The sequence below is a fragment of the Hippopotamus amphibius genome, chromosome 16 (assembly GCF_030028045.1).
Source record: "Hippopotamus amphibius kiboko isolate mHipAmp2 chromosome 16, mHipAmp2.hap2, whole genome shotgun sequence".
Classification (NCBI taxonomy): Eukaryota; Metazoa; Chordata; class Mammalia; order Artiodactyla; family Hippopotamidae; genus Hippopotamus; species Hippopotamus amphibius.
Genome location: NC_080201.1, coordinates 57,820,554 through 57,842,704, shown reverse-complemented (window position 1 = coordinate 57,842,704; position 22,151 = coordinate 57,820,554). Strand labels below are relative to the sequence as shown.

The window sequence follows — 22,151 nt, the reverse complement described above, 5'->3', positions numbered from 1 at the left end:
GGCAGTCAGACCCAAACTTGGTTCAGTAACAGAAGCAGATTGGTGGTTGCTTTTAGTATATTCACAGAGTTGCCCATCCAGCAGCACAATCAATATCAGAATATTTTCATCACCACGAAAAGAAACCCCATACCCATTAGCAGTCACTGCCCATTTCCTCCCAAACCTCTCCTCCTCCCACTAGGCAACCACTAACCTACTTTTTGTCTCTGTGGATTTGCCCGTTCTGGACATTTCATATGAATGGAATCATATGTGGTCCATTGTGTTCAGCTTCTTTCACTCAGCATAATGTTTCCAAGGTTCACCCATGTTTTAGCATGTACAGTATCAAAATGGAGCAGGACCCTACGGTCCTTCCTCCCATGTCCTCCACCTGCATTTTGTCTGTGGAAAAACTTTAGTCAAAGAACAAATTTAATCAGAGAAGTGAGATGATGCAGAAGCAAAAAAGCAGTCAAACAGGATAAAACAATAATAGGTTAGTCACTAAGCAAGGTCAAAGACCTTTAGTTCCTCTTCAAGGGCTATAGATAATATTCTGAGCAATGTCCTGTGAGCTGTCTTGTAGATATTGAAATCCCCACCAGGTGGAAGAAGTTAACTACATAATGACCAGACTGTAGCCATGACATAAGCTGCCACAATTCTGAGAACTGGCCTCAAGGAAATGGGAACAAGTCGACCCTGGAACTGAAGGTTAACTGTACTTAAAACAATCAAGATGATGCTGGTCAGACCACCAATGACCAATTTCAAGATGACTGTCAGAGCAGACGGTGCTGTTTCTGCCTGTAGCCCTCTCCCTCTGTCTATAAAAGCTCTTGCCCACTGATTGTCGAGGAGGAGGGGTCAGCCTTCAAACAGAATTCTGGCCCCCACTCCTGGCTGCCAGTATCCAAAATAAACCAAACAAACTTTCCTTTCCAGCAACTTTGCCTCTTTATTAGCTTTTAAGTGGTGAGCAGCCGGACCCCCACTTTCAGTTACAGTATTTCACTTCTAATGGCTGAATAATATGCCATTTCATGGGTCCACCATATTTTATTCATCCCTTCAGCAGTTGATGGACATTTGGGTTGTTTCCCCTTTTTGGCTATTGTGTATAATGCTGCTATCAAGTGGGTGAGTATTATTGTATATAAATCATATTTCTCTAAAACTGGGAAATAAAGACCAAGCAGAACAAAATGATTGTGTTTACAGACACATCCAGAGATGGTAAAAGGATAGAGAAAGATAGAAACATGCCAACAAAAGTGAGAGTCACCATTAACTGCAGTGGGGGGAGAGAGGCTAAGCTCCTGGACTGGACTGGGAGGTGCTAGCAGAGGAATCATCTTCCTTAGGAGTACTCTGAGGCTTTAGGTTCAGTTTGGGTCTTTGCGGGGGGGGGGGGGGACCTCTATCATCACGCCTATAATCGTCCCGGAAGTAATCATCTCTGGAGCTCCATGACCGGTCATCTCGTCCGTCATATCTGTCTTCATAGCAGTCCCCGCCTCCTCGGTAGTCGTCATCTCTATGGTACCAACTACCGAATGCTCTTCTGCCACTGCCTATCCTAGAATCGTAGCCTCTATCATAGTCTCTGCTGCCTCGGTCATCATAGCGATCTCGGCCCCTATATCGATTCATGTCCCTGCGTGGAAAATCACGGTAACTGTCCCGATACCCATCATGACAGGAGTCTGAATCATAACCATCTTGATACTTGTCTCCAAAGCTATCATCACCTCTTCGAGGTGGGTAGTCATCAAAGCTGTCTGTAGCAGGACGGGCCCTCTAGTCTGTATTGTTTTGTCAGAATCCCGACTGCTATCTCGGCCAAAAGAACGATCATCCCTGTCTTTGTCCTGTGCTTGGTCAGCAACGTCAATTCGAATTCTCCAGTGCAGAGACTCTTCATTGAGGCTCAGCGCACTAAGCAAGGAATCCAGGTCCTCAAACTCAGCGTAACCAAAACCTTTCGACCTCCCAGGATTGCAGGATTCACATGGCAAACACACTACCCTGCTATTTAGTCCTCTAAAGAATTCCTTAATGGAGTCTTCTGTCACACCCTAGAAAAGCGGTGTAGGGTGGTGATTTGGGGAGATGGCTCCGGTTGATGTTGGGTTCCCAAGAAGCCATGGAGCAGTGGGGCAGGATAGAACGGTCAATTGGAGGTGCCCTATACGTGCCATTACTATGCCAAGTGGTTGAAACATCTCCTTCTAGGTCATCTGCTTCATCAGCCCAGCTGACTGGTTTGGGGACATGGGTGCTTCCTCCACCAGTCCGTCCATCCTCAGCCAGAAAGTCTGTTATAAAGATAGTCTTCCCCTTCTTATTCTTCTTTTTTGATGAGGGCGCCATGTTGGGAGAGGGAGAAAGAATGCAAAAGGCAGCATAACTGATTTTAAATGCACACTCCATGACCCAGAAATTTCAATTCTAATTATATATCCTTAAAAAGAAATATTAGTATGCATACATATTTTCCACACTACAGCCAAAAATGGCAAATAACAAGATATTCTCCCCAGCATTATTTGCAAAAGCAAAAAATAACTGAACACCCTAAAAACTTTCAGTTGGAGTATGGAGGTGCTGTATTTGATGAATACAATAGAATCTTTTTGCAACTACCAAAGGGACTGGAAAGATGTTTACTACGCATAGCAGATGTAAAAAGAACAGCAAGCTACCAAAGTCTGTACGATCCCATATTTGAACAAAAACATGACACACGATCTTTTTACATTTTATAACTTAATTTTAAAAATTTAAATTTCTGTTAGTTTTCTTTTTAAGAGCTTGCTTTTTTCCCCCAGATGGCTCAACGTTGTTAAGAATCCATTTTTCAATCATTAATTTGTAATGCTACCCTCAACATATATTCAATTCCCAAATGGATTTCTGTCCATTACTGACCTTTCCAGGCAGTTCCTTTCATCTGTTTTCCATGCACTGGGATCACACTGTTTTATTTATTGAGGTTTAATAATAGAATAACTTTAAACATTAGTTTTTAACATCTGGTAGAGCCTGCCCTCATCAGCACTCTCTACTTTTGGAATTTTTAAAGTTATTCCATTATTAAACTTTTGGTCTAAAGGCATGTTTCTGGCCCCAAAATAAAAATGTGAGAGTCATCAAAATACAGCATGTGAAACCATGAAATCACCAGGGAGAACAAAGGGCCATGGATAAAAACCTAGGGAACGCTAATTCTTGGAAGCAATACCCCATGACCATGAACATAATTAATTAAATTAAAATGAACTAACAGGGCACAGCCAGCCTTTTACTGAAGCTTGGTTAACTGAAGAAACTCCATAAAACCACCAGAAACAACCCTCTCCCCTCCCCACTTTCTTAGGTACTGTATTAGTTTCTTAGGGTTGCTGTAGCAAAGTACTCCAAACTGAGTGGCTTAAAAAGCAGAAATGTAGAGTTGCGGTGTCAAAATAATTCCCTAGGTAATGATAGAAGATGCAGTAGTGAGGAAACAACCTACGAAAAATACCTCCTATCCTAATATCCCACCACACACAGTTAGCTTCCAGGATCTAAAGTGACCTGAGGGGCTTCCCTGGTAGCACAGAGGTTAAGAATCTGCCTGCCAATGCAGGGGTCAGGGGTTTGATCCCTGGTCTGGGAAGATCCCACATGCCATGGAGCAACTAAGCCTGTGTGCCACAACCACTGAGCTTGCGAACCACAACTAATGAGCCCATGTGCCACAACTACTGAAGCCTGCTTGCCTAAAGCCCATGATCCACAATGTAGAGAACCACAGAGGACACAGAGGACATTGACTTGGAGTAACAATCCTGAGAGCGCATGACCAGCTACATGGCTGCAGGCAGTTTTTTTTTTTTTAATTTTTTTTTTTGGGGGGGTACACCAGGTTCAATCAACTGTTTTTATACACATATCCCCATATTCCCTCCCTTCCTTGACGCCCCCCCCTCGAGTCCCCCCCACCCTCCCTGCCCCAGTCCTCTAAGGCATCTTTCATCCTCGAGTTGGACTCCCTTTGTTATACAACAACTTCCCACTGACTATTTTACAGTTGGTAGTATATATATGTCTGTGCTACTCTCTCACTTCTTCTCAGTTTCCCCTTCACCCCCCGCCCCCTCCCATACCTCGAGTTCTCCAGTCCATTCTCTGTATCTGCTTCCTTGTTCTTGTCACTGAGTTCATCAGTACCATTTTTAGATTCCGTATATGTGAGTTAGCATACAATATTTGTCCTTCTCTTTCTGACTTACTTCACTCTGTATGACAGACTGTAGTTCTATCCACCTCATTACATATAGCTCCATCTCATCCCTTTTTATAGCTGAGTAATATTCCATTGTATATATATGCCACATCTTCTGTATCCATTCATTTGTTGATGGGCATTTAGGTTGCTTCCATGTCCTGGCTATTGTAAAGAGTGCTGCAATAAACATTATGGTACAAGTTTCTTTTGGGATTATGGTTTTCTTTGGGTATATGCCCAGGAGTGGGATGACTGGATCATATGGTAGTTCTATTTGTAGTTTTTTAAGGAACCTCCAAATTGTTTTCCATAGTGGCTGTACCTGCAGGCAGTTTTGAAAGTAGAACTAGTCTCAAGGAAAACTGATTGAGATAAAGCAGTCATATAGCCTGATGCCTCCAGACTCCAGCTCCGAGTTAAAGGTAAACTATCTCCCCTAGTAGTCATAAAAAACAAGGTGTTCTGCTTTCTTCTCTATTTGAAGCATATACCTCATGATGTCCATTATGTGATTTATAATCTAGAGTGCTAGAATGCTTTTTCTCAATAAATACGCTATGGGACTCAAAGCTCAGGACTCTTGACTGGCTTGGTCTTGAGTCCCCTGACCCCATGCTTTCCTACACTCTTGTGTGAATTTTCTTAATTCTGCCGTGCCACTCACACTCAGGTTTGTTCGTGTGGATGAGATCTCCACACCACAATGACAGAAGCCACCACACTGAGAAGCCTTTGCACCACAACAAAGAGTAGCTCCTGCTCGCCAGAAGTAGAGAAAGTCCGCGTGCAGTAACGAAGACCCGACACAGCCAATAAATAAAAATAAAATAAATTTTAAAAAATAATAAAATAAAATAAAATAAAGTGACCTGAGAAATCACCCCCTTCCCTAGGCTATGGGGTAGAGAGAGTGAGATGTAAAAAGAAGCAGTTGGGGGTAGACCTCGGGACAGTGACTGAGGGGGGAGGAAAATAAGCAACCTGAAAATGAACACACATCTTCATGTGCTAATTGACATTTGTTTCTCATTATTTTCAAACCATCTGTTCAATTTTTTTTGCCCATGTTTTCTAATGAAGTATTTGTCTTTTATTGAATTACAGGCACTCTTTGTATGTTCTGCATATGAACCTTGTGAAATGTAAATAGTGCAAACATGAAAAGTGTCTTATTTTTCCCCCTTTAGCTTTTTTTTTTTGGCCACACCTCGTGGCAGGCGGAACCTCCCGGATCATAAATCAAATCCAAGCCCCCTGTAGTGGAAGCACAGAGTCTTAACTACTGGACCACCAGGAAGTCCAAAAGGAGTCTTTTAATGAATTGATGACTTCTTCATTTTAATGAAGTCCAATATGTCAGGTTTTTTGTTTGTTTGTTTTTTACGGTTACTGTTTTTTTGTGTGTCTTAGTTAAGAAAACTTTGCCCACCTAAAGGTCATGAGCTTTTCTTCCGTGTTTTATTCTAGAAGCTTTATGTTTTCAGCTTTCACCTTCTGGTATGTGATCCATCTTGAATTAACATTTGTGTATGGCGTGAGGTAGGGGTCAAGTCTTACTTTTTCTGCATGGATATAGGATTGCTTCCATTTATTGAAAAGCTCATTCCTCCACTGAATTGTGTTGATGTCTTTGTCATAAATAAAGTGACAATATATATGTGATCTGTTTCTGGACTCACTATTGGATTCCATTTTTCTATCTTTTTTTTTTTATGGATTTATTTATTTATTTATTTAATTGGCTGTGTTGGGTCTTCTCTGCTGCACACGGGCTTTCTCTAGTTGCGACGAGGGGGGCTGCTCTTCGTTGTGGTGCATAGGCTTCTCATTGTGGTGGTTTTTCTTGTTGCAGAGCATGGGCTCTAGGCATGTGGGCTTCAGTAGTTGCAGCACATGGGCTCAATAGTTGTGGCTCACGGGCTCTAGAGCACAGGCTCAGTAGTTGTGGCACATGGGCTTAGTTGCTCCACGGCACGTGGTATCTTCCTGGGCCAGGGCTCGAACCCTTGTCCCCTGTATTAGTAGGCAGATTCTTACCCACTGCACCACCTAGGAAGTCCCATTTTTCTATCTTTTATGTTGGTACCACTCTGTCATAACTTTACCTTTATGGTAAAGCTTGAAATCTGGTAATCTCATTGGTCTCTAGCCTCATTTCCACTGTTACCTCACTGGCCCACCATCATTGTTTGCTGGTTAATCAAATTCATTCCTCGAAGTATATTTTCAATATATATTTTTGCAGCATAATTTCTTATCATTGTGATACAGAATTATACACACACACACACACACACACACTTTTTAGCTTCAACTCTGGTTCAAAGCAAATGCAGGGAATATAGGAACACGTTGAATGACACAAGGAGGACTCAACCAGCCAATTGAAAATGACAAATGACTTGGTTTCATAACAAATTAAAATGCCTTTTTTTTTAAAGAAAGGGAAGGGGATCATTATAGATTAAAAGATATTTAAGACACTTGTCAACCAAAGGCAATGGGTGAAGTTTGTAGAGATCTGGATCCAAAAAAAATAGTAATAAGATATTTTTGACACAATCAGAACAGTTTCAACACAGACTTCTGATAGATGATATTAACATATATTATAAAATTGTCTTAGATATTTATGTGGTTATATTTTCATTAACTTCTATCCATTAGAGACATAAGATTCATGCACGGAAAAATCTGATGTCTGAGATTTGCATAAAGCAAAAAGGGGGATGAGGGGCACAGATGAGAGAAGAATGGGGACATTTTGAAATTGTTGAATTGGGTGATGGGCATTTACTACATTATTTTATGTATAAAATGTTTAGTTTGCTTTTAAACTGTCCAGGTGGAGATGGTGGTGACTTGGACAGATGGTTATGGTAGAGGAAGGAAAGAAGATCAGATTCAGGGTATATTTTCAAGGTAAAGCTGACAACTTGCTGGTGGATAAAATGTGAAAGAAAGAATCAAGAGTAAGTTTTAAGTGTTTGGTTGAAGTAAATGGACACTGCCATTTACTGAGATGGGGATGGGTAGGGGAGGAAGGCTTCGCGGGCTGAAATGAGGAGAGATGTTGTCGCAGCCATTTCTGGAAACTATGACCAACCATGATGTTGCTTTTATTTAGAAGTGTGTGAAATGTGCCTCTCCCCCAAAACATTTTCAAATGTACGTGAAAAAAAATAGAGAATGCTAAATTAATAAATGAACATAGAATTTCTATTCTTTTTGTTTTATTTATTTATTTATTTATTTATTTATTTATTTATTTATTTATTTTTTGGCACACAGGCTTAGTTGCTCCGTGGCATGTGGGATCTTCCTGGAGCTGGGATCGAACCCGTGACCTCTGCATTGTCAGGCAGATTCTTAACCACTGCGCCACCTAGGAAGCCCCTCTTTTTGTTTTAAATAGAAAAACCTGGTCCAGTGACCAGCACCCATTCAAGTTGTATAAAATAAGCCTGGAAATTTGAAAGGGGAATCCTTAAATAGAGTTACCAAGAAACCTATTAGCTAGTAATTACAGTGGCATCCCATTTCACGGGTACTAAGCCACAAGAAAGGGGCCCCAAAAGAGCCACCCAGAGAGACTGCAGAGGCCTGCAAGGAGATGTGAGGTAGTTGTCAGAGCTGTGCATAAATCTGGGGCATGTGGGCAGGTTGCTCTTACTTGCCCTCTGTGAAATAAAATTCATGTTTTATGGCAAGACAAGAAAAATTTAAACATAAAGATTTTTCTCTGCCCTTTAGCCTCCCCTATCCCCTCAGTGTGCATTGTGTATCTGCATTATCCATCGACCAAACCTCCCCCATAAGGAGGAATACCTGCTCAATCATAAACAGCAACATTCTCCCAGAACTAACAAGACAACTCCTTAAAAGATAACATTCCTTCTTGATCTTGTCAGGGGATCCTGACACATGACCCACCAGGATGATGCTTAGATCTGGATTATGTAAACTGTCAATGATACATCATTTGATGTTCAGCCCTCCGTCTCAGAAAAAACTTGTATAACCTTGGCTTGATTTCTAACCAGTGGAACAGTTTTCTGAGCTTTCTGAGATGCTCTTCCCAGGGTTATAATCCTCAAATCTAGCTCAAATAAAAATTTCCATTTCTTTCTTAGATCCGTTGATTAATTTTCATCGACACCTCTTTGAAATTGGGTGTGACCACATGACTTGTTTCACTCACTGAAATGTGAGTGGTGAACCCTTTTTTCCAATGTACCCATTTTTGGAGTATCTTGCCAATTCTTAGGGTATTCTTTCATTACCTCTTGAATCAACTCCCTTACAAACATGGCAGCCATGTTTGTCTTAGGTGACCCCCTCCCCACAGCCTCAAGTAATTGACTCATGGTGGATAACTGACTCAAATATCAATCTGATTGAGCCAGTCAGATTGTCTTTTTCAGAAATGTCAAACTGTGGCAGAGAGACACTAGGAATGTCTGTTGGGCCCTTGCAATGAGATTTCTATTTCACCATTATCTCCTTGGTCCGCCATCATTGCATGCTGGGAATGTTACAGTAGCCTTCTTACTGGTCTGTCTCCATCTTTGTCCCTACAGCTGTATCTCCACATAGCAGCTAGATATGTGTCCACACAGCAAATCAGATCATATCACTCCCCTAATTGAAGCCCTCTGATGGTTTCCCATTGGTCTTAGAATAAAACCCGAAGTCCTTAGCGTGGTCGACAGGTACTTCAGAGTCCCACCCTGATAACTTCTCCACCTATATCTGTCTCCATGTGCTCCAGCCATACTGGTCTCATTTCACTCTTACATATAACCAGACTCCCCATCCACCCACCCCAGCCCGCCACAGGACCTTTGCACATGGGATCTCAAGTCAGGTGGGGATGTTCATGTTGGCCTACTTCATGCCAAAGTCATAAAAGATTTTGCAAATACAGAGAATAATCTGTTTAGTCTGTTATCCAGTTATTCATGGCTGCCTGCCAGATTATCCCAAAACTTGGTGGCATAAAACAATCAGAGTATCGTGCTCAGAGAATCTGTGAATCAGGAATTCAGATATGGCTTGTCTCTGCAAAGCATTGTCAGGAGCCTCCGCTGGATCACTCTAAATGCTAGGTTGACTGGAACTGTGGAATCATCTGGAGGCTTCTACACTCACATATCTGATGCCCAGGCTCAGATGACTTGAAGCTGGCCTCAGCCAAGACTGTTAATCTGTGGCCTCTCATTGGGTTTGGGCTTCCTCACAGCATGGCAGCTTCAGATAGCTGGACTTCTTACACGATGATGATGACTGAGGACTCCAAGACCAAGTGTTTCAGCAAACAACTTGAAAGCCGTGTTGTGAGGAAGTCTAAGCTACCCTGTCCTGCAGGATACTCCAAATGAGCACCACATAAATGCAGCCACGTAAGAGAACCCAGTTAAGGTTGCACGGGAGCAGAGAATCACCCAGCTGACCCGCAGACTGATGGGGAATAATTAACTGCTGTCGTTTTAAGCCACTTTGTTTTGTTAATGCAGTCCTTGAGAGCAGGGGTCTTGTCTGTTAGGTTCATCACTACACGCATTTACTTGAATGGACTCTGGTCAAGTTCATTGAGCCATGCTGGTCTCTGAGTTCTCGACAATAATCACTGTAGTCCCCAGAAGCCAGGGTTGCAGAGGTGGGGCACATAGTCTTGGAGTCACACCTACTAGCCAGTATGGCTCTCTTGTGAAAACTGGACGAAAGGTCCCACTCTGGGCAGGCTAACTAGAAAAAAGTGAGCCCTCTGCGTGGACATAGTCCCAGGGACACACAGTTTGAAGATCAGACTGTGGGCTCTATTTAAGCCCCACTTGCCTCCTTGGCCAGGGGCCTTTGTGTAGTGACCAACCTGCACAATAATTCAGGGCTTCCCTCTTTTGTACCCTATAGACATTGCTCCCTTCTTCCTTGGTAAGAGCACCCCAATTTTCTTACTGTAAGGCACCATGTCCTTCAGAGGAGGCTGATCAACTCCCCAGCTGCAGGGGGCAAAGATTTATTGATCTGAAGCTAAGTCAAACCCAGGGTCTCGTTCACTATGCCTTATAAAGGGTCAGGTGGCACACTTCTGGTCAGTGAGACATGGGGTCAAGTTGCTGGAGGATTTGGAAGGTTTCCTACACTCTTCAAAAGGGACCTAAGATAAGAACAAACCTCTTTTGGCTGCCTTGGGAAGAGGATATGCTGTGTGACACACAGGTATGTGGCAGCCCTCTTGGGACCATGGGGACCATGTGGGAGCTGATTTAAGAGATTATGGCAGCTCAACAAGATGGATGGAACTGGGGTTGCTGATGACATTGTTGAGCTGCTAAATTAACCCTGGAGATGTGCCATCTCTGGTCCTGTTGTGTGAGACACATGAACATGTTATTTAAACAAGTTAGTTGGGACTTCTGTTACTTGTAGGCTGAAGCATTATGGTACAAGAGGGAAGCATCCTGGAAAATGTACCAATGTGCTCCTCATACGTTGGGACTGATCTTGGGGGACCCCGAAAAGGAGAATGGGGTGCCAAGGACCAGCTAACATCAGTGCTTGAGGAGTGGGGACAGGTCTGCTGCAATCCCAACCCACTCTGGCAGGAAGGCTGCCTCTGGCTTAAAGAGTTTGAGGAAGGGAGAGTCTGGGAGGGTGTAATTGGCCAGGTAGATGGTCTCTCCACCTGCGAGGTAGGCGGCCCATATTCCAAACGTCCCAATGGTCATGATGGTGTGATTACACTGCGTGAGCAACGCGAAATCCTTGGCAGGTGAGCCCTCAATGCCACTGCCGGCAAAGACCACATCCCCGCGGGAAGCATCAATGTTTTCCCGACACCAGGCCATGCCGTTGCTGGTGACCACAAAGATGGGGGAGCTGTAGCGAGCCCGGAACCAGTCCAGGGCCTGCTCTAGGTATCGCCGGTCGGCCACCACACCCTTCCACACGTTGGGCATAACATGGACGTAATCCCCGCGGCGCACGTGGACCCCTATGTAGGTACTTGGTCGGCTCCCATTCACCTGCAGACCCCGCAGGAAATTCTGGGCCTCCTTGCGCACGTGGTCGTGCAGGGTGAACTCCTGGAGGATCTCGGCGCGGAGGTGGTGGTAGAAGGTCCAGGAGCAGGGGTAGCCAGTGAGGCGCACATACTCCCCCGGGATGTGGCGGTACTGCTCCTCCATCCAGTCGTTCAGGTGGTAGTTCTGCCAGGAGATCTGGCTGGCCGTGGAGTCGTGCAGGACAGGGAGGGTGATTCTGAAGATGGGGGCCAGCGTGCTGTGCATCTGGGGCGGGATGAAGGCCGGCCGCCTGTTCATCTTGGCCAGGGCGTACAGGGTGGCATACTCCCCCATCTGGTTCCCCAGGCGGCCTATGGCATTGATCGTCCACATGCCCTTCAGCTGGGGGCTCGTCTGGTGGCCCAACCGGGGGCTCGGGGAGGTCTCAGTGGTCACCAGCTCCAGGGTCTCAAATTCCCATGTGTGTTGAATCTTCCCTAGCCTCTGCTGAAGGTGAAATATGGTGGAAGCCGCGAAGACAAAGAGGAGGAATGGGGCTGTGGGGAAGAAGAAAGGTGCCTGCATGCTGAGCATGGCTGTCAGGGGAGGAAGAGAAGGGAACGGTTAGTTCGGGGCCTGGAGGCCCTGGGGTGGTGCGTGAAGCTGGCCGCGCAGTTGTCTGTGCAGATGTTGTGTGGGTGTGCGTGCACGTGGATTTACTTTGTGTGTACAGAAATGAGTGTGAATACTCAGGTACACGTATGCAGGTACACCTCTGGAGTGTGTGTTATGAGGGTGTGTTTCCCTTGGACTCACATGTGCACGTTTACACATGTACGTGCCCTGTGTGTATATATACACACGCGGCATGTGCATTGTGTGAGTATATGTGGGTATCTGTGTGTGGTGTACACATGTGAGTGTGAAATTTTGTGCAAATGCACATGTGTACATTGTGTTGTATGGCTGTGTATATACAGACACACCTGATTCTACTGAGCCTTGCAGATGCTGCATGTTTTTTTCTTTTTTACAAATTGAAGGTTTGTGGTAACCCTGCGTTGTCAAGTGATGGTTAGCATATTTTAGCAAAATCAATTTTTAAATTAAGGTATGTACACTGGGTTTTTTTTTTTAGATATAAAGCTATTGCATATTTCATAGACTACAGTATAGGGTAAACACAGCTTTTATATGCAATGGGAAAACATAGCTTTTATATGCAGTGGAAAACCAAAAAATTTATGTGGCTTGGAACTGAATTCAATATCTCTGAGTGATATTTGCATTGTGTACACACATGGGATATGAGCATGTACTATATACATGGTGTGCAGGTGGTTGTGAAGAAATAACCTGTGTATGTGTATGTGAGCATATGCATACATTATGTGTATAAACATTGTATGCAGAAATGTGGGGTTTAGAGACTGTGAGTATACATGTGTGGGTGTTTATATATAATGAGTACAAGTGTGTGAACCTATGATTTACTGGGGATCCAGTTTCTAGAGATATCCATCCCTGCATGCCCTTCTAGCTATATATATATATCCCTTTTGAAGGGAAACTGCCCCATCATCAAGAGCTTGAGCACTTGACCTGTCCACCCTCCTGGCTGCAGATGACTGAACTTGAGATAGATGCCTGGCTCCACAGTGGCTTCTCCTTTCCTTGGTTAAGGTTTTGACAAGTATAGGCTGACTCTAAAAGATGAGTCACCAATTCACTCTCTAGAGTATTTTTATTAAAAGGCTCAGAAGGCAGTTGATAGGTGAGAGTTGTTTCCTCCTGACGCCATTCAGGCGTCCAACAATTCAATTCAAATCTGACACTATCTTCCTGGACTTAGTATCAGATCCCGCAAGTGGAAACAGTTCAGTTCCACAAGACCGCCCCCAACTTCACACACCAAGCGCAAGTCCTGGGCCATTCATAATACTTCTGACTGACCAGCGATAGATCAGGGTTCCCATGACCCCCTCTTCAGGCTTCATAATTTGCTAGAATGGCTCACAGAACTCACGCAGGCACTTTACTTATGTTCACTAGTTAATTATAAAGGAGACAAACGAGTAGTCAGAAGAAGTCCACAGGATGAGGTCCAGAAGGGTCCTGAGCACAGGGCTTCTGTCCCCTTGGAGTTGGGGTGGACCACCCTCCTGGCTCATGTTGCTAACTCAGAGGCTTCCTGAAACCCATTGTTTAGGGTTTTGATGGAGGTATCAGTATGTAGGCACGATTGATTAAGTCATCGGCCGCTGGTGATTTGCTCAATCTCTGGTCCATCTCTCCTCCCTAGAGGTGAAAGTGCCAATCTTCTAATGAAGGCTTGGTCTTTCTGGTGACCATCTCCCATCCTGAAGCCATCTAGAGGCCTGGCAAGGGTTGCCTCATCAAATGCTATCACTTATCAATGAGAAAATGCCAACGATTTTAGGTGCTGTGTGCCAGGAACTGGGGACAAGGACCAGAGAATCATTCCACAAAATCACAGCAGGAAATCTTGAAAGGGAGAGTAGGGGTAGATGTGGCTGGGACATATCAGATGCAGGCTGAAGCAGAGGGAGCCAGTAGCCAGAAGATACCTAAGAGGTGTGCAGACACCTCAAAGGTCAAGAAATCCCAGAAAATCTGCTTACATTTGAACAAGTATGCAACCTGTTCTTTTCAACTCTGGTGACAACAGAAGTTAGTTCCAGGAGTGGGGTGGTTGCATAGGACAGACCTTCTGAGAACACATGGGACTCATGATGGTATTGAGACAGGAGGGAAGGGGGCAGGGTACACCCTTAAAGAATGACACAGCCATTGAGAAAAACAGGATATGATAAAAACTCGTTAGAACCAATTAGGTCCAAGATGGTGGAAGATTCGACCTCCAATAGACCTTGAGCCTCATTATATGCTCATTGTAATATATTAGCATATGCTAAATGACACGCCCACAGGCGCTATGACTGTTCTGAGGCTGACCATAAAAGGCCAAAAAGTGAGTGATGGCCCAATTCCTGGAAATCTCTGCCCCTTCTCCAAAATAGTTGGAATGATCCTTCCACTTGTTAGCCAATGAAATTTCCCAGCCCATAAAAACTAACCACCCCATGTCTGAGGGCTGCTCTCACCTTCTGAGATGGTCCACAGTCTGCCTATGGAATGCGTATCTCTCTCGATAAACTTGCTTTCACTTTACTGTGGCTCGCTCTTGAGTTCCTTCCTGCACAAAGCTTAGGTGGCCCGGGATGGCTCACTTGGTGGCCCATCCCAGGGACTCACCTGAGACCTGGGACATGACCATCCTCTCACGCCACGTTCTCCTGCAACATTATTATAGGAGGTCCATGGCATTGAGGAGTCCCCATTCTGGGCCATAAATCTTGACCCAGTGATTTGTAGAGTGAAGCAGTTAATTAAGCTGTTGGTTGAGATTGTTTAGAAGAAATTAAAGTCCTAAAAAGGATGAGACTTTGAAGATATGGTTGCTGAGCATAAGCAAAGCAGCTATAAGTAAAGAAAAAGCAGGAAGTGAGGGACTTACCTGGTGGCGCAGTGGTTAAGAATCCGCATGCCAAAGTAGGGGACATGGATTCGAGCCCTGGTCGGGGACGATCCCACATGCCGTGGAGCAACCAAGCCCGTGTGCCACAACTACTGAGCCTGTGCTCTAGAGCCTGAGAACCACAACTATTGAAGCCTGCACACCTAGAGCCCGTGCTCTGCAACAAGAGAAGCCACCATGACGAGAAGCCTGTGAACCACAACAAAGAGTAGCCCCTGCTCAACACAACTAGAGAAAGCCCGTGCGCGGCAGTAAATAAATTTATGAAAAAAGAAAGAAAGAAAGAAAGAAAGAAAGAAAGAAAGAAAGAAAGAAAGAAAGAAAGAAAGAAAGAAAGAAAGAGGAAGGAAGGAAGGAAGGAAGAAAGGAAGAAAGAAAGAAAGAAGAAAAGCAAGCAAGCAAGCAAGCAAGCAAGAAAAGCAGGAAATGAATTGGTTCTGACTCCCCATCATGTGGCTAGAAACCAGTAAAGAAAAGCAGAAAAATCCTTCCTTAATGTCACCACAGTTAACACCTTAGCATTGCTAAGATCACATCTAGAAACAATTGATGGGCTTTGTCCTTCTGCAGTCTAGGCTGGACCAACACATGTTGCTGCAGGGAAAGTTCAGGTCCGGCCATTGATTGAGCGGGCTTGGACTGGGAGGAGTCCTAGGAAAGATGGCTTTCTGTTCTTTCAGCTCTTCCAAAGACTTCCCTCTTCCTTCTCTGTGAATGCGAGGTTCCCACCCAGGTTAAAAGAAATCTCTTCCTCCTGAGCAGGCTTTAATTGCAGCATATGCTGGAGGCTCTGCACCAGAGTAGGTTAGAAATAAATGTTTCTATTTGATTTGGTCTCGGGCTTGTGTTTCTGGTCCAACTACTGAATCAAATGGCCATTAAGAAAAGAATATTGGGGCTAAATCAAACTGGGTGTGACCTGATTGAAGCTAGGAAGCTGTCAGAAGCTATGCAGGTGCGGTCCTTTCGGATTCATTATGGCTGAGAAAAGTCAGCACAGGACCTAACGTAGCAAGGCCCTTGCTTCTAATTTATAAATCACTGAAACCCTCTGAGCCCATTAAGATCGCAGGAGGGTTCTCTTTCCAGAAGAGACTCGGGCTTGTCAACTAGATGCCTGGATTTGAATTGAACCAACTCAGCTGGGGGGTGGACCCTTTGGGTGTCCCCAGGTTTTGAGCCCAAACAGAAATAGACTTCTGGGTGGTATGACCTCCTCTAGCCCCTTTCACATTGAAAGAAAGGAGCCAGGGAGGCTGGGTTCGCTGAATAAGGTTCATTTCAAAGCTCAGCTTCATTTCACATGAATCTCAGCCTTATTGCTCACAAGCTCCAGGTAAGGTCCCTTTCTCAAGGCTCTTGAAAGTGAAGCCTCCACTCACACAGCCCTGCATGGAATATACTTGGCTTGGTGATTCAGAGAGGATCTAAGGGTCTAAGTGCACACCCACCAGCTGTGGGCTGTTGATTTTCAGGCTCCTACGGTCAGTAGCTGTGTGATTCTGGACAAGTGACCTCACCTCTCTGAGGATTAAAACAGTGTCTGGCACATATACGCATGCAGTAAATGTTTGATATTATCACATGCAGAGCAAAAGGTGCTGTTCTCTATGGGCTCTGGGCCAGGGACCAGTGGGCTTCCATTCTTCCCACTGAGTGTATGGGTAATGGTCAAATCTAGCATTTAGACCACAGATCATAGCATTGGGAGGAGTCAGACATGAATGTGATGAGGGCAGACCTAGAGGAGGAATCAATGTCACAGAGGTTGTGAATTCTGAGACCAACTAAAGTAGCTCTGTACTATCAGACGTAAATATAATGGATAAAGCTGACTTTGGGAATTATCCTTCTGGGCAGTGAGTGTGTCTGTGAGTCACCTGCCAAGACTGAAGTTTGATTTTTTTTTTTAAATAGAGTTGATGGGACTTCCCTGGTGGTCCAGTGGTTAGGACTCTGTGCTTCCACTGCAGGGGGCATGGGTTCAGTCCTTGGTCAGGGAACTAAGATCCCACAAGCCATGCGGGTGGCCAAAAAAAAAAAAAAAAAGTTGAAGGTGTGAATTAAAGAATATGAGTGATAGGTGATCAAGAGGTACACTGTATTAAGGAAGTACATTTTTGCTTACCCAACCCATAGATCTTGTTACAGCCTGTTATGAGTGAATTGTGTCTCTCTACAAAGGATATATTGAAAACTTCCCTGGAGATCCACTGGTTAAGACTCCCCAGTGCAGGGGGCGTGGGTTCAATCCCTGGTCAGAGAACTAAGATCCCACATGCCGTGCAGCCAAAAAAAAAAAAAAAAAAAAAAGATATATTGAAATCCTAACTCCTGGTACCTCAGAATGTGACCTTATTTGGAGACAGGGTTTTTACAGAGGTGACCAAGTTACAATGAGGTCATCTTAAGGTGGGCTGTAATCCAGTGGGATGGGTGTCTTTATGGAAAATGCAAACACAGCCCATAATGCATCATATGACAGTGGCCCAAGGACGGCCCATCCATTGGCCAGTCTGTGATGTTGGGGGTGGGTGCTGGCTCAAGAGGATAAGTTGTACCCCGCAGGTTCTCTCCCTTGGGAGCTTGAAGTTAGAAGCACAGAGAGGGTGACCTGTTGATTGTAGGCTCGGCAGCTGAAGGGCCTTGTATGGCCCAGCTAGTGCAGTATGTTAAGTCCTATCTAGGATGAACTGGAGAAATCCCTGAGCAGAGTGAATTCAGTCCTGAGAATAAAAATCGATAAAGATCCTACAGTGAGGTGAAAGTATCACTGTGCTCCAGATGCCTTCCTGGTGGTTTCCCTCAAGGCCACGTAGCACTTTCATTCTGGTCCAGATCCCCACAGGATTTCTCAGGCCCGTCCCCTGACTGGGCGGAGAGGAGCCCTCTGAGGACTGGGAAGCTGGAGGAAGGGGGAGGGAGCACCGAGGTAGGAGGAGGAAAGCTCTCTGTGGAGTGGCCTCTGCCTTCTTCCCACTGTGCTTTTCTCTTCCTTTCTCTAGCTGGATGGTGAGCCCTTGAAGGGCAAGAAGTAACCTTGGTGCCTCCGTCTGGCTCCAAATTTGCCAAGTTCGAGACATGGAACAACAGGGGCCAAGGGGGATGCTTGCAGGAAGGCAAAAGGATGGAGGGAAGGAAGGGAGAGAGAGAAGGAAAAAGAGACAGAAAAAGAGAAAGGGAAATAGAAAGAAATGGAGGGACTTCTCTGGTAGCACAGTGGTTAAGAATCCGCCTGCCAATGCAGGGGACATGGGTTTGATCCCAGGTCCAGGAAGATCCCACATGCTGTGGAGCAACAAAGCCCGTGCTCCACGACTACTGAGCCTGTGCTCTAGAGCCTGCGAGCCACAACTACTGAGCCCACATGCTGCAACGACTGAAGCCCCTGCACCTAGAGCCCCATGCTCTGCAACAAGAGAAGCCACCGCAAAGAGAAGTCCGAGCACCACAACTAGAGAAAGTTGCATGCAGCAAAGACCCAACACAGCAATAATAGTAATAATAAATAAAATAAATAAAATTTTAAAAAGAAAAGAAAGAAATGGAGAAAAAGATGGCGGGGGGGTGGGGAGGGACAGAGAGCGCAGGAAGAGAGACAGACAAAAAGAGACTGAGACAGAGAAAGATGGAGGCAGCGAAAGAGAGACAGGGAGAGAAAAACAGACAGAGAGAGGAACAGAATGACAACCGGAGAGACAGAGAGGGGGAGAGGCAGAGAGGGGAGAGAGAAAGACGGCCGCTGGGCACAATGGATCTTCCTCGACTGGGTCCCACATCCAGCCCCTGTTCTGCCCCAACTCTCTCTCTGCCTCCAGGTCAGTCCCTTTTGAGATCTCTCAGTCTCCGTGTCTTTATTACACATGTCCTCCTATGTAATAAAGGGACCGTGAAGGAAGGGACAGTGTCCGTCTTGTCCCCTGTGTGTCCCCCACAGCCCTAGGAAGCTGGGCTCAGCACGTAACAGGTGCTCAGGAAATACAGGCAGGAAGACTGTCGGCTGCACCTCGGTCAAGTCCCTGTCTGGCCCCATTGTTTCTCCTCCCTCCTCTCAATGTGTCTTTGCCAGCATCTCTCTTCCCCATTCATTTTCCTACATCCCTTTCTTTCTTTCTTTCTTTTTTTTTTTTTGTCTCCATTTCCCAGCATCTAGTAGGTAAAAAAATGAATATTAGAAGCACAGATCTTCGTCATCAACCCTCTTCATCTCTGGACTGGCAGGGGTGCCCCTGAATGTCCCTTCGACATTTCTTTACTGCAGACAGAAAGCCGAGATAAAAGGAAACACAGAATGTTCTAGAACAATGTCTCCCAGTCTCCCTGGTTGCTCCTTCCCTCCTCACCCAGAAAGGGGGAAGGGCCACGGCTGAGGGCCCTCACTGGCCTCCAGAATTCGAACCCATGACCTCGACTGAGGCTTCAAGGAGAAGAGGAAGAGGTGGGGAGAGCCTCACAGGACAAAACCCAGTGTCTGGGAGTGGGGGTTGCTGCGCTGCGAGGTTTTGAAAGATTTAGGTTTGGAGAGAAGCTCTGTGGGGTGTAGCGAGGACCTCTGATTAGCTGCATGACCTTTACCGTGGGCCTCTCAGGGTCCTCATCCAAAAAACGGGGGTAATAATAGCAGCCCCTCCCTGCAGGGCTGCGGCGTGAATGCTGGACCACACGGCTGCTCCTTTCATCTGGAGCAGGGTTAATACCCCAAACTCACCAAGTGGCCTGCCGGGCTCCCTTCCTCTGAGTTCCTGCAGCTTTGCCTTACTGAATTTTAACAACAACCATGTAATCATAAACATGCCCATTGAAAAGTTAAGGAAACTGAGGCTCAGAGACTGGTTAGAGATGGGGTGAGTGGCAAGCTTGGGGAAGGGCCAGGGCTGGGGCGGGAGCTGGGGAGGAGAGGAGATCTGGAAAGCAGCCCCCCTGACGTCATGGGGGTCATAGGAGATGAGCTCTGGAGGGGGGAAGCCGACAGCTGGAGTCTGGATTGAAGGTTGAGTACCATCTGCCAAATGGGAGGAGCCTGCCTTTTCCTCTAGTCCTCTGAGATCAGGAAGTCCATCTCCTTATCTGCCCTCAGTCCTTATAGCCGCACCTAACCCTTCAGGGAGGGGTGAAGGCAGGGATCAAGGTTCCTTCCTCCACCCCGGTCCCCTGGGGTCATCCTGTGGTGGGTTGCAGTAGGATACAGAACAGAAAGCAGCCCCAACTTTGCAGGGGGAATTCTGCCTCCAGGTCCCTCAGAAAAGTGGGGCCACCAAAATCTGCTGATAACCTCTTTTAAACTTTCCTGTTCTCATCGACTTCTCTCTGTCCGGGGCCTGGTCTCATCCCCTCCCCTTTCCGAGTCTGGCCGCAGCCTCCATGCCTCCCCTCCTCCCCCGCACCTGTCCCCACACCAGAGCTGACCCTACTGGCTCCACTTCTCAAAAGCCTCACTCTCCCTAACCTTAAGCCCAGTCTCCTCTCAGCCCATAATTTGCATGTCCAGTTCCTTCATCTCTGAAGGCCCCTCCCTACCGCTTCCCTCCTCCTCCCCCCAGGTCGGCTCCAGTGCCCAGCTCAGTCCCTGCCCGGCTGCGGGATCCCCTCCACACCCATGCCAGGCATGGGCAGGTCTGCCCTGTCCATCCCTGTCCCCGAAATTCACACTATAATCACAACGCTAGAGAAGAACTTAAGACAAAATGTGGGGCCACCACTTTGAAATCCCCAACTTTATGTTCGGCCTAGAATGGAAATGGTGACTCAGGATGGAATTAGGGATCCGGTCACCTCCCAGACAGTGGCAGGCCTGGGGGTGGGGCCTGCAGCCCTGGGTCTCTGACCAGGGTCCTGCTGTCTGTCTCGGAGGTGGGGGAGCAGCCTCCAAGGTGGGACCAGGACATTCCAGTTACCACTAGACCTGACCTAGCCTTTCATTCTCAAGTTGCCCCCATTGGGGAAATGCGTGACAGGAGGGAGGGAGGGAGCTAGTGGCCTTGGGTGGGGATGGGGAGAGTGGTGGTGAGGGAGGGGATGGGTGGTCGAGTAATAGATTTGCCAGGAAGAAACGTTATGGGAGCTGAGGAGGGCGGCCGGCTTGGGGACAGACGGAGAGGTCAGGTGGCCGGTGCGCTGAGGGGCAGAGGAGGTGGGTGCCTGGGCTGTGAGGGATGGACCCTCGTTTCCGGAGGCCCTGAGGTGGGGCTGCAGCCCATAGAGGGTCAGAGGCCAAGGAGTGGACGGCTGAGCCTCCACTTGCCACTGAATCCCTGGCATCAAGTCTTCCCACCTCTCTGTCGTGTGTGTGTGTGTGTGTGTACGTGTGTGTGTGTGTGTGTGTGTGTGTACACGCGGCTGTGCTGCAGGTGCGGGAACTCCCCGTCGCCATCTCTCACCTGGTTCTGGGTGGATGACAAAGCGGCTGGGCGAGCAGCTAAGAGCGTTCCCTCCCCTCGCGGGGTCCACTCCTCAGTCAGAATCTCCCGAACCTTCCTGCACTGGTGGCCGAAAACCTGCCCAGGATCTACTCGGAGCCTGTGCGAGGCGGGGTGGCTGACAGCCCGAGCCCGGTGAGCCCGGAGCCCCTCCCTCCTCCCCGGGCGCTGCTAGGACACAGGCCCAGAAGGCAGCCTGGAGGAGGGGACAAGAGTCCTGCTGCACCGGCTCAACCTGGCTCAGTCCTCTCAGCGTCCCACTTTTATTTATCTTGGCAAACAACTGTTAATTGGCCAACCAACCTCGTCTCATCTTCACAACCATTCCGTGAGAGGCACTCCCTCTCAGATATAGCTAGGAAAACCAAGACACAGAGAGGTGAAGTAACTTGCCCAATGCCACACAGCTAGAAAGTCTAGAAAGTCGGAGAAGCTGGAATATGAAACCAGACAGGCCGGAATCTTGGAAAACACCTGGCAAGTAGCAAGGCTTCTCAGTTTCCCTTATTTCAACAAAGATTCCCTTAGGAAATGACCATTTGGGGTCTCTTAAAGGTATGTTATGGGTCCAGGTGTGAGCAGCTCTTTGCTGGAAACCGTCCTCAGCAGGAAGCCCCTTTTCGGTTCACTTTAGCAAAGCTATATTGTAACTTTTAAACCAGGCATCCCCATGCTCCACTCATCTCCAGCCCAGGTGCACCTTTCAGATCTTTTAACCACACAATACGCTGCCTAACTTGTCGGCTCTTTCTGTGGATCAAAGAAGTAGAAATGAAGAATGACCCGATCGCTTCCCTAGCTTCCCCTTCAGTGATCTCCCGAACAAACTGTGGGACCAAACTGTGTGAACAAGATTACATCTAGAGGAAGCTCAGGAGGACAAGCCTGCACACAGTGGGGGGACAGCCACG

The 22,151-nt window shown here is 46.6% G+C and overlaps 1 protein-coding gene and 1 pseudogene across 1 annotated transcript; both read right to left on the bottom strand.

Moving 5' to 3' along the window:
* Positions 1 to 1,296: 1,296 nt before the first annotated feature.
* On the bottom strand, positions 1,297 to 2,358 carry LOC130838134 (eukaryotic translation initiation factor 4B-like; annotated as a pseudogene).
* Positions 2,359 to 7,550: 5,192 nt separating this feature from the next.
* On the bottom strand, positions 7,551 to 21,326 carry LOC130839372 (galactoside alpha-(1,2)-fucosyltransferase 2). Its single transcript, XM_057713614.1, has 2 exons — positions 21,202 to 21,326; positions 7,551 to 11,861 (listed from the first exon to the last, which is right to left on the bottom strand). Exon 2 carries the CDS (start codon positions 11,857 to 11,859, stop codon positions 10,813 to 10,815), a length of 1,047 nt encoding a protein of 348 aa, XP_057569597.1. The 5' UTR covers positions 11,860 to 11,861; positions 21,202 to 21,326; the 3' UTR covers positions 7,551 to 10,812.
* Positions 21,327 to 22,151: the final 825 nt, after the last annotated feature.